Here is a 12,473-nt window from a genome sequence, read left to right as displayed (position 1 = left end):
GCCAGCGCCGGCGGCGCGCAGCCATCTTGTGCGGGGCGAGTCCGGGCCGCGATGGGGGCGGGGAGAACCGCCGCCGGACACGGGCGGTCTGTGCGGGGTGTGAGCGTGCTGCGCTGCGCGGCTTCCCTGCGGGTGGGATCGATGCGCTCTGTTCCCCTGCGGGAGCAGGGGGGTCTTAGTGCGGCAGGATGCGGCGTGAGGGAACCCGCGGCTTTGGGGTCAGCGTGGTGCAAGAAGAGAAAAGGATCCGTTGGGAAGGAGGAGCAGGACGTTGTACTGCGTTGGGGAGGCTGCGTTCACCTGGTGGATCTTGGTTCTGGGCTTTGTGCTTTTCGATGCGTTCTTTATGTAACACGGTTTCCTGCCTAGAAGTAACTATAATGATTATTTTGCCTCTCCCTGGTGGTTGTGCCGTGAGATAACCCAGTCCGAGAGAGCACAGGGGACGCTTCCTTGAGGGCAGCTGTAAGCTCTGGGGCGTTGGACTGCTGCTGTCTGTAGCCCTTCCTCCAGAGGCACTGCAGACCTGCTCCTGGGCAGGACCAGATACTCTCGCGTGACAACGATCAGCTCTGTGCTCATGTGAGAGACGCTAGGTCACCTGATGGCCCGCAGCCCTCGGCTGCTGTGGTTCTGCACAGCACTGTGTCTGCGTGCTGCTTGCTCAGCCCGTCCCATTCTGCTGCAGCAGATGAGGAACCTTTCCACGAGAGGCCAATAGATAAATTATGGAGCTTTAACTTTTTCCCTGTATTCTTGGGGCACAGCCTGAAGGTTGTGTGTGTGTGTGTCTGTGAAGCTGGCTCTATTTTAGCAGGAAGGGGGTTTGGCTTGGTGACTTCTAGAATTAACTTTGAATGGGATTTGTTTCACAGCTGTATTTTGTATTGAAATATTGGGGATTATGGGTTGGCAGAGAGTGGGAGTGATACTGCAGCATGCTGTGGAAGGGCTCCTGTGCAAAACAAAACGTACTTAAAGCTGTCATACCAGTCAGTGCTCACTAGACTTCTTTCCCTAATGAGAAGTCTAAATATTTACACTGTTAAGATTAGTTCGCTTGTTTTCTATACTGATACTCAGTTTTCATTTGGCTTTATTGCATATTCTTTGTGTTGAACAATTAAAACTTAGGCAGCCAGGGAGGTTGCTGTAGTTCTCTTACAGCTTGTGGAGGAAAGCAGCTGCACTAAGATGCATAACCTACAACTGATGTTTGGGTGAAAATCTCTGGTGGAAGGAAACCAAAACTAAAAACCCATCCCCTTTGCTTAAAATAGGGTGCTCAGCTATGTATAAGGAGTGGAGCAATGTGAAGTTAAACTTGCATGTTTGCTCTCTGGGCAGGCGAAGTAATGGATTTCAGCTGCCTGTGCTTCAGCTGGTGGTGGATGTGTCCCTTCCCTGCTGCAGCAGCAGCTATCCTGGCTTTTGGGGTTTTTACTGTAAGGTGTGCTAACCTGTGTTATTTTGGCTGAAATGGGTCAGGGAGCTCTCATGCAAGTGCCTGCTTCCCTATGGCAGGGGGATGGGAGCATTCCCCTGCAGGGAGGTGGAGTGGCATGATATGGTTGTGGGGCAGCAGTCAGGCTGGCACAGCTGCCTGCACGTTCTCTTTTGTCACACAGCTGTGGCATGCAGCTCAGCGGGCACCATCAGGGGAAGTGAAACAGTTCCTAAGTCCAAATAAACCTTTAGATAAATGAGTAAGCTTTTTTTTCCTTCCATGCTGCTTCAAGCTGCTTTCAGCAGTTTTCACTTGTGCCTGCGTATTGTTGATGTAAGATATGATGCCACATAATAGAATTTTATCAGTTTGAAAAATGATGGGTAAAATTAGGAAGGTGCAGTTAATCAAATCCTTATCTTGTTCATAGCCTTACCCTTCAGTCATCAGCCTCTGGTTCCAGAGTGTGCATTGAGTGGTACCAACCACAGTCTCAAAGCAACAAAGGATTTCTCTTTAAAAAATTACTCTCCGCTTCCAAATCATGCAGATTGTGAGGATGGAATGAGTCCAGTGTATCTGATGAGGTGGCACTGCAGACTTTGAAAAGAAGTGTTTCTTTCTGAAAATTTTTGTCTGAGAACTGCCTTTCTGTATCAATGCAGAGTAACTTAAATTAGTTGTAATGGCTTGGTCCGGCCTTCCTTGGAAGCCTGTTAAATTTAACCTGAATAAATTTTGTTCAGCTTAATAGCAAGACAGACTGGATTAAGTCAAATATGTCACTGCCTTTGTAGGAAGCTGAACCAGTAACTTCAAGAACACAGAACACGAAAAAAAAACTAAAGCCAAATCCTCTTGTATTATCATATTAGCTTTAATTAGTGGTTATTTAGTTCTAGGCAAGGTGAGGTTGCTTGGGAGTAAATTTGTAGTGTGAAAAATCTTATTTATTGTGATAATTTGTTTGTTCCAAAATATTAGCAGGACAATGCAAGTGTCAGTGTGAGTAAAGCTTTTAGTCCTGACAACTTAATCTGAATGTCCTTTCCAGAGTGCCTCACATGCATCCTTACAGGAACCTAAAGGTCTGCTAACAGAACTAAATCCTATGATACTGCAAAGCTGATAAAGCGGAGAAAAAAAAAAACACAAAAAAAACACCAAAACTGCATGTGCACTCAAATATCCTTTGAAATAAGAGGATTGATATTATATTTATTATGCAAGCTGCTGCAACAATGTGGGCTTTTTCCAAAAGAGTTGTCTTCAGCTTTCTTTGAGTCACAGTAGCTGCTTGCTGCAGGGTGAATAAATTCAGATCAGCTTACCTCGCTGTTACACAGCTGCAAGGTTGAGTGCAGAAGGGAGAAAAGCCCCTCAGCCACAATGTGGCTGTCCCACTTGATGAGATGCAGCAGCCATGCTGTTAGCAATGGGTGTAGTGCCTGCCTGTGTTTGGAACGTAGGGTTGGTGCTTCCTAGGTAGAGGAACTGACCTGGCTGAAAGTAACCCAGAATAGAAGAAAGAAGGAGTGGAGGAGGAACCACATAGCCAGGTGAACTTCCTGATCTGGTTTGTTTAGTAGCTTCAGCTCTGATATAGGAAAACAGTGTGTTCTTGTTTTACTTCTTGTAACAGCACAGAATTCTGCCAGCTTCAAGCAGTCAAAGGCAGAAGACATGCGGGACGGCTTGGCCTGGTTAATAAGAGTCTGTCTCCTTACCTGGCTCTGGCCAGTAGTCAGTGTCTGTGTGACCTGGTTCAGTTTGCAGACAATCCCCTGTGCCTCTCCTCTTCCATACTGCTCCAAGGCCTCGTGGGGCTGCTGAGCTGAAGCAAACACACAGTAGGAGCTCCACAATAGTATAGGTGTGAGACCATCCCCTTTGGTGGCCCAAATTGTGAGAATGACTCTGCTGTCTTCTGAAAACTCACCTTTGCACGGTTGTTGCTTCACCATTCCTCCCACTGTAACACTTTGCTTCCATGAAAAATGAAACATAGCAGTTTTAAAGCTTTGAGAGCAATGATTTTAAATGAATTACACAGGCATGGCTGCCAGTGCATCTTTTACTCTCTTGCAGTGTGCCTTGTAATTATTCCTTTGTGCTTTGCGAGTGCCTCATCTTCCCTTGCCTACAGGTTTAGCTGCTCGTTTCCTGTGGTTATTGGTCTCTTACATGCGTATGCTCTAAATCTTGATGCCATGCGGATTCAATAAACGCTCTCTGACTGGGTGTCATGAGTCACATAAATATTCCTTAGCTCCGGGATAAAGAGGCTGTTACTCCTTTGAGTCTGTAACTGTTCTACCATCTTGAGTGTTATGGCTTATAGAAAGATCATCCAAGATTAGCTCATTTAGTTCCTGTGTTCATTGAGTTTTCTATGTAGGAAGCAATGAGCAGAGTAGTGTTGCACGTCTCACAGATGTGTTGGATTCCTTGGCTTAATTGATGATCTGTAAAGCATTGCAGAATGCTGTTCCAGAGTGTAAAGAAATCTGTTTAAAACAAGTAACCAAACCTCCTGACTCTTCTACAGTTAATCGTAGAGGGATTTTTGAGTGCTGGATCTTTGTGAAACAAGTTCAGCATTGGTTACGCTAAATTCTTAACCATCATATGATGACTTTGGGAATGGAAGTGAGGATTAGTTTCCATTCTAAGGTACAGATCAACTGTAAGCCCCTGATATGATGACATGAACTAAAATAGCACATCCTTAGTTAATTTACCGAGATTTGTTGAAATCTTTTATTGCCAAAGTAATATGACTATGGAAGGAGATTAAGTCTGTTTCTTCTAAGAGGGAATTATTTTCTAGCTAGCTTTTCATTATACTAACCTCTCAAGCCTTCCTAAAATGTCACATTGCTCTTCTTCTATTTCTTCATATAAGACCAGAAAGTAAAGTTCATAATAACTACTGTGGTCACAACCAGTTAACGTGCCAGCATCTCAAAAGCAACCACAGTGTTCTTCTCTGTTAACTTTAAATGTGCATCTGATCTTCTGCAGGCACACCTTTCTCAGGTGGGTTTCATCTAGAAGAAAACTCCTGGATTACCACACATTCCATACGTGCATGGAGCCATTCCTGGAATCATGATGCCTTATATATGTAAATGTTTACATACATATTATATGCATAAATAACACATAAATATAGAATCAAACTAGACGATGCCAAGAGGATATGTTAAATTATTCAAGTTCTACAAGCATTGTTTTTGCAGCAGTGAAACTCATTTTGGATCAAGTTTATGACTTTTTTTTTTTTTAAATAACCTAAAGATCTCCAGGGCAGAGGGACTATTCACATACTGTGTCTTCATACTGATGCAGTCTGTTTTCATTCATCTAAAGGGTGTTAAATCAGAGTTGAGATATTAAAGAATAAAGCAATTATACCAGCAGTGCAATGTAATATAAAGAAACAACTGATGTTACCATTAATATCGTGGAAAGTCTAAACATCAAACATTTTCTGCAACTGCTTTTGAAGTTCTTAGTCTACAATACACAGTATTTTGGCATAGTGTTAGTAGGAAACTTCCTACTGAGGTGATTAAGGTTGTGTAACTTCTGTCCCTGGAGAAGGGTATGAGTTACCTCTTGCTGTCTCCCTGGGTATGGCTGTACCAGCAGAGGCATTAGAGGCTGTCACATCTGCTGGCAGCTCTCAGATGAGTGGTTTTACTAACCCATTTCTGTGGAAGTAAGCCACAAGCAAACCATTGAAATTATTATTTCCTAAGTTAGTTGGAATGAAGTATTGGGAAAGCTCCGGCACACACAAGCAGAGGAAGAAGGAGAGAAGAGTGGTGGTTGAAATTTAGGCAAGCTCATGAAAATCTTCAACTGACACTGTGGAACGATTATCTGAGGTAGCAGTAGGAAGACTATGGGTTGTGATGGCAGGTTCGGTGCTGATAAGTTTGAGCTGATGCTGAACACACTGATGTATTTAAAAGTAATCTCTCTGCTTTTGCCAGCTTAGTTAGTAGGACCATAAACCAATAATATTTTTGTTTTTAGTATTTACTCACAGAAAGAGATTAAAGTTGCATTTCATTTATGAGCCTCAGAGGTCTGATGCCTGTCTGCTGTTAAAATGTCTGCTTTTAGATGATGCTTCTAATAATCGGGGCTGAGGGACTGAAGTTTTAGAAGAAAACTGATGGATACATGATTTGACCTCCCCATGGATGGTTTCTCTTTCATAGTTTTTTTTTTTTTTGAAGTTTTTTCCTTTTTATTTAATTATATGGCAAATAGTATTGTCAAGCACTGCAGAAATAATTTAAAAAGCAAATGCAAAGGTTATACAAATATAAAGTACATCTAATCACTATAAATACAGATGCTAATAGTTGTCTATCTCTGTACCTACATTAATAGAAAAACAGCCTTTCTATGTTTGGTTATGTATGAAGGAAATGTTTTTGTTTTTTTTTTTCTGGCCTTGGAAATTGACTACTAATGACAAACTATGCAAACAGATCATCACACACTGGGAACTTTAAGATACAAAGAGAGAAAGCATCGAACGGTTGGAGTGAGGCAGTGACCTAATCATGTTGGCAGTCTAAATGTCAGTTTTCCTTAGGCAAAGTATCTCCTTTAAGAAAAACTAAAGGGATGTTTCATGGAGGTTTTACAAAGAGTGTTTCTGATTTTTAACTGTAGATCTGCAGAATGCTTTGAATGGGAACCATTTGGGAGCTTAAGCGACAGCAGTGGTGTCATTGACTAAATGGTTATGGGGCAGAGCTTTTCTTATCGCTTCTTTTAGACCTGGAGGGCTCTGAAGGGTGAGGGCAAGAATTGTAAGTCTGATGTAAAGAAGCAAGAATTGTCATAAAATCATAGTGTATCCTGAGTTGGAAGGTGCCCACAAGGATCACGAGTCCAACCCTGGCTCTACACCAGATCACCCAGAATTCAAACCCTGTGTCTGAGAGAGCTGTCCAAACTCTTGTTGAACAACAGCTTGTGGCTGTGCCCACTGCCCTGGGGAGCCTGTTCTGTGCCCTGTGGTCAAGAACCTTACCTGACCCTCCCCTGATGCAGCTCCATGCTGAGCAGGACATCCCCTGCCCTCACCCAATGTGCAGTGCTGGGCCAGGTGCCCCCAGGGTACGGTTGGGCTTTTAGCCCTGGCAGCCAAATTAGGCTGTAATTAGAAGTCACACTGATTACAAAGGAAGGATGTCTTCAAGTGCATGAGGTTATGCACTGATACGAATCTTAGCTTAACTTCTGTCACATCAGGTAAACAAGGGAAGAACCCAATTTTAATTAGCCTGTATTTTAGGATGTAGTTGAGTGTGACATTTGGAAATGTCAGAGACAACAAGTCGCACCATTTTTTCTTAAAGTCTATGGAAATTAGTTGTCCTCGGGCCAAAATTAAGATTCTGCTCTTTACTTTAAGAGCTATGCTTCCTAAGCAAGGGCATCAGCACAACTCCTGAAAAAAATCAGTGCTCCTAGCTGTCATCCCAGCTATAATACAATACAATATAATGGCCAGTGTACAGCTGAGTAGTTGTTGAGTGTTATTGGTGGTTGTGTGGTGTTTTAATACAAACAGTAAAGACAAATTTGAGAAAAATGTTACTGCTTGGTTATTGAGCAGCAAATTCAGAAGTTGCTCCTCCACGTGTGCACTTGTGAGGAGATGGAGGGTTAATTCAATGAGGCATTCCAAGCTATACTGTCTCTGCTTATGTCTACTAGAAGTTTTAGACTGGTTGCTTTCTTCTAAGTTGAATTGATGCTTTGTTGGCAACAGCTGCAGTGGGATTGAGATGGTGGTTACTGTGGAGGTTGCAGGTTGTTCTTGTGTGCCGCAGGTACTCTGCCTGCTGATGTAAAGCCAGAAAAAGGTTGTATCCTCATCATCAGCCTAACTTCATAAGTCAGGCCTGATGTACCTCAGTCTTAAGAAGTTATCATCTTTAAAAAACAAAATCTCCAGAAGGAGATATTAGCATTTATCAATTTTAAATGGCCTTGGCTTTGTTTAGGGGCTTGTCTCATCAAGAAAGTTCAAAAATAATGCAGCCATTAAAATTGGAGAAGACTTCTGAGATCACTGAGTTGCACAGTCAGCCCATCCTCACCATGTCCCTCAGTGCCACATCCACGTGTTCTTGAATACCCCCAGGGATGATGACTTAACCACCTCCCTGAGCAGCCTGTGCCAGTGCCTGGCTACTGTTGCAGAGAAGAAACTTCCTAATATCCAACCCTTATCTCCCTTGGCACAACCTGAAGCCGTTGCCTTGTGTCCCATCTCTAGTTGACTGGGAGATGAGGCTGAACTCAGTATATACAGGGAAACTGATATGAACTCCCATCACCCTTCCAAAGAGTTCTTTACAGCAAAGGCATCTTTCAAGTATACAGTTAACCACTTCAAGCTTTAAAAACAGTCTGTAATACTAATGGTAGTTTCTCTCATGAGTATATATCAACCTAAATATACATACCTCAATAATAAAACTTGTTTATTAGAGTATGTGGATGTGGTCATTTAACACCAGTAAGTAGGTAAGCACCATCATTCTACTCTCACGCTTCTCTTCCTCAGAAGGATGGGGAGAAAATGTGAAAAAATTTCATGTGTTAAGGTGAGGACAGGGACGTCAGTGACCAGTTACTGTCACCAGCAAAACAGATTAGAAAAGTGAAAACTGAAAGCCAACTGGAAACACCACCTCCCCTACCTCTTCTACTTCCCCGCCCTGTCAGTGGCATAGGGGAACTGGGAATGGGGCTGCAGTCAGTCTACAATGCTTTGTCTCTGCTGCTCCTCCACATGGGGTCCCTCCATCCTTCCCAAACTGATCCTGTGTGGCCTTCTTGCACGCTGCAGCTGTCTGAGCACTGCCCTGGCACAGCTCTGTACCACAGGGCCCACCCTTCAGGCACTGCCCCACATGGGTCACCATCAGCAGCAGCTTCCCCCAGCCCTCCTGCCCCACCGCAAGCTTCTCCCCGTGGGCTACAGCTTCATCCAGGGGCTGCTCCTGCTGGGGCTCCCCATGTGCTGTGGCTCCTCCAGGTCTCATCTGCTGCTGCACCGTGGGCTCCTCCAAGGCTGCGTGTGGAGGTCTGCTCTGTGTGGAACCTGTGGGCTGCAAGAGGATGCCTGGCTCCTCCATGGGCCTCTCCTGTGCTGCAGGGAGCTGCTTCTCCATGCCTGGAGCACATCCTGTCCTCCTTCTGCGCTGACCTTGATGGCTGCAGGGCTGCTTCTCTCGCATTTTCTCACTCCTGTCTCCCAGCTGCTGTGATGCAGCAGTTTTTCCCTTCCTTATATCTGCGTAGCTCTTAGCTCGTCTCTGCCATCTGTGGGACCCTTTTGGGGCATCTGGAGTTGGCTCTGATCTGACATGGAGCAGCTGCTGGGCTCTGCTTATGGAGCCCATCCCCGGTACAGCAAAGAGCTTTGCTTGTAAGCTCGTGGAGCACATTAGCCATGAAAGCACAGTTTTTGCACAGTGTTACAGCTTCCCTGGACTTGCTGCTGAGCCTTGGGATCATCAGAAAACTCAGTATAAACAGAGTGATCTGACCATCCAGTTTGAGCAAACCGGTTGTGGCTTTGGAGTCTGATAAACTTTCCTGTTAACATTCAGATCCGTTTCTCTCTCCAGAAGAGAATGTTTCAGAAGAGAGTCAGCTTTCCTGTATTTCTCAAGCCAGATGTTAGCAGGTGAATAGTACTTAAGCTGGGCTACAGAAGTGCATAATATACTAATGTGTACTAGGAAGAGCCTGGGGAATGTAGCAAAGACCTCAAGTTCTTTGCCAAGTGAATCATGTATATAATTTTAAATAATTTCAGCACTTTGGATTTTTTGTCCTTGTGAAATTCCAGACTCCAGTTTATGGAAGAACTCCAGTGTTTGGATTGTTTGGGAGTCTGCCCTGGAATTGCTTCAGCAAACTTTATGGAAGTAAATGAAGGAAGCAATCATTATTGAAAAGTAAGAAGTGAGGCAAAAATTGATTACATTCAGGTAGCCATGTTAAAATGGGAACACACAGTAAATGAAGAAATTACAGTAGATTCAAAAAATTGGAAAGGGAGGGATATAATGATTGTAGCTACCTGAGGTGATTTCTGTATCATATAGAGTGAAGAACAACTCTTAGAATGAATAACTGATGATCATTTGATAAAGTTACTGCTGTGTTTAATAGTTATATTCCCCTTTGAACTAAGATGAAAGGCTTTTCATACATAATTTCTCACCATTTTAAGTGTGGTAAGTTTTGTGCATGTGAAGGCAGTGAGCATGGTCAACTGAAGTTTGCAACACACTAAATGATTAAATAAGTGTTGTTTATGATTTTATCTGATAATTCTAGTCTTCATAAAATAGACTTTTATTCTGCATATGTATGCTACAGGACAGCAGCACCTTAATGCTGTAAACTGAACAGATGTTTGTGATAAGAAGTAATACTGAACCTGCAAAAATGTGGAATCAAACTTAGGTTCCAAGGAAGGACAAGACAACATTTAGTTCTGTGTTAGGACTTGAAAAGATTAAGACCTATTAACGGGAGGAATGAAATCTTGTACTAAGAGATTTTAAAAAGTCTTTGCAGAAGAGTATTTCATTGTCAAAATACTAGGTTCAGCTATAAATAAGCTGATGTGTCTGACACTTCATAATTGCATTGCTTTCCTTGCCTTGATTTTCAGAACAGCTTTAGCTATTATAGTTCTTAAAATTATAAAATTTTACTCTTCCTGGAAATAAGAAGTGGAGCAAGAAGATAGGTCCCTATCGGCCTCCTGATTGTACAGTACTTCAGCGTGTGGACCAGAAGTCTGCTAGACCACTTCGCAGTCATATATGTTACCTTTTTTGTCCTTGGGGCTGCCTGTTGCTTTTTTTCATCCTCTTTTTCTTGTTTCTTCACCAGGTTCATCCATAAGATTCCAAAATAAGTGTGTCTAAACTCCAAGGCTCACCTCACAACAGTTTATAGAACTGTGGGAATGCATGGGAGACTTCAGATGGCCTAAGTGGACGTAAATTCTGTGGCTGTGGAAAGGGGTGATCCTACAGTTCCAAGCCACCACTGGTGCAGCAGTAGCGTTTTTATGGTAATGTAATGAGTTAAGTCATTCATTGGGCTGAAAACTAACACAGACTAACATAAAATTTTGCTTCTGGCTATGAGATCACAGTTATACCACTGCTGGCACCAGGGAGTGCAGGCAGGAGAAGATCTCAGGAAATCTCTAGTCCGAATCAAAACCCGTACTCAAACCAGGGTCAGTTACAAAATCAGAATTTCTGAATTTTACTTGCTCTTAATTTTTTACTTCTCCGATGAAGAAAGGCTGAGGGAGCTCAGTTTGTTCAGCCTGGAGAAGGCTCTGGGAAGGTCTCACTGTGGCCTTCCAGTAAATGGGAGCTTATAAACTGGAGGAAGACCAACTTTGACATGTGATGGGAAAAGATTGGACAATTTTAAACTAGAAGAGATCTAGCTTAGATGGGGGAAATTCTTCACTCAGAGGGTGGTGAGGTATTGGAACAGGTTGCCCAGAGAATTTGTGGTTGCCCCTCCCTGGAAGTGTTCATGACCAGGCTGGATGGGGCCCTGGGCAGCCTGAGCTGGTGGGGGGCAGCCCTGCCCACAGCAGGGGAGTTGGAGCTGGATGGGCTTGAAAAGGTCCCTTCCTGCCAAGCCGTTCTATGATTCTACTTAAGAAAACATCTGTTAGAATACATTAGCAGACTTGAAAATCTTTCATAGTGGTTGTTCTGCAGTTCACTGTATGCATGAGTGGTTTAATAGAGCGCTCCTGCAAAGATACTGCTACTGATTAGATTTTCTAAGGAGAAAATGCTTTTCAACTGTGAGGTTCAGTCTTAGATGTTTTATGTGTATATCTGTCATCTTCTCACGTAATTTAATGAACAGTGCAGCATGCTAGTGGGAGATGAAGAATTGTCTATGGGTCCAAGTATTTTTGTATTCTTCCTTTCCATCAGTCAGCATTTAGTGCACAGTGCACATTCCAAAGACTGCAGTTCTTTCCTTAGTCAAAAGATATCTCAATTTTCGGTTGTAAGAACACTATGGGCTTTGAAATGAATTATGTTTTTTATTTGCATAATTGATTGGGAAACTTTAGAGATTATTGGGATAGTAGATAGTTCTAGAAGTTCTAGCAAAGTTAAAGGGGGAAAATCAATTGTATTTGTTACGTACAGCTTTTCTACATATATAACTACTTTTGTTAACACTAACTTTGTCTGCAATGTAAAAGTTACATATTTCGAATATATTCTATATTTGAAACAAAGTATGTATCGCGTATAGACAAATCCTTTAATGTCAGAGTACTGTCTTGCCTTGTATAAGAAGTGTTCTTAAAACAACTTGTGTCAGAAAATTAAGAATAGTGTTTCATAGTTTGTGTATGTTCCTTTTACATACTGCCTAATGATTATTTACATATAGATGCCCAGACAAACAAGGCATACATCTGAATACATAATACTACATTACAGCAGTGTTCTTCTCGTGAAGATTTGGACTTCTTACTCTGTAACTATAATACCAATTGTAAAATTGACCTTTAGGCATTCCTGCTTGCACAAATGGATCAGTATGTGTTTAGAAGAGGTTATATTTTTTGCCCTTGATTTGCATCAACAAAATTGGCTTCAGTTTTAAGGTGCTGATTATGTCCCTACTGATGTCAGGGCCAATAATACACTTCTGTTCTCGGGAGTTTATTATTTTGTTGCTCTTTGTGAGAATGGTGAGGGAAAACTACAAAGACTTCATGTGAGTTGAATACAAAGATACAAAAGCTTCCAAATAGAAAATAATTATTACTTTCATAGTATAATCAAGCTTCAAATTCTGCAGGGATGTCATCTTCAGACAATTATGAATGTGATTTAACTTATATGGACTCTATTTTCCCGAAGATATTTTTTATTAGAAAGGCTATAGATGTTAAGCATCTTCT

General features: G+C 42.4%; 1 protein-coding gene across 8 annotated transcripts in view; it reads left to right on the top strand.

The window, feature by feature from the left end:
* NR2C1 (nuclear receptor subfamily 2 group C member 1) overlaps positions 1-12,473 on the top strand; it is a 52,791-nt gene that overhangs the window by 366 nt on the left and 39,952 nt on the right. For 2 of the 8 annotated variants that reach the window (XR_793078.3, XM_010709287.3), the window contains exons 1-2: positions 5,731-9,453; positions 10,403-10,586. The exons of 1 other annotated variant lie outside the window; for it this stretch is intronic. Coding sequence is in view for 1 of the 7 variants with exons in the window: in XM_010709287.3 (XP_010707589.1) it covers positions 10,584-10,586 (3 nt within the window). In the remaining 6 variants the exon portion in view is untranslated. Of the gene's footprint in view, positions 1-54; positions 4,575-5,730; positions 9,454-10,402; positions 10,587-12,473 lie in introns of those variants that run through there. 5 more of the 8 variants (XM_010709275.3, XM_010709277.3, XM_019613890.2 and 2 more) reach the window with 5 other exon arrangements.

Source organism: Meleagris gallopavo, chromosome 1, assembly GCF_000146605.3.
Source record: "Meleagris gallopavo isolate NT-WF06-2002-E0010 breed Aviagen turkey brand Nicholas breeding stock chromosome 1, Turkey_5.1, whole genome shotgun sequence".
Taxonomy (NCBI): domain Eukaryota; kingdom Metazoa; phylum Chordata; class Aves; order Galliformes; family Phasianidae; genus Meleagris; species Meleagris gallopavo.
This window is presented reverse-complemented; position numbering and strand designations above follow the sequence as displayed.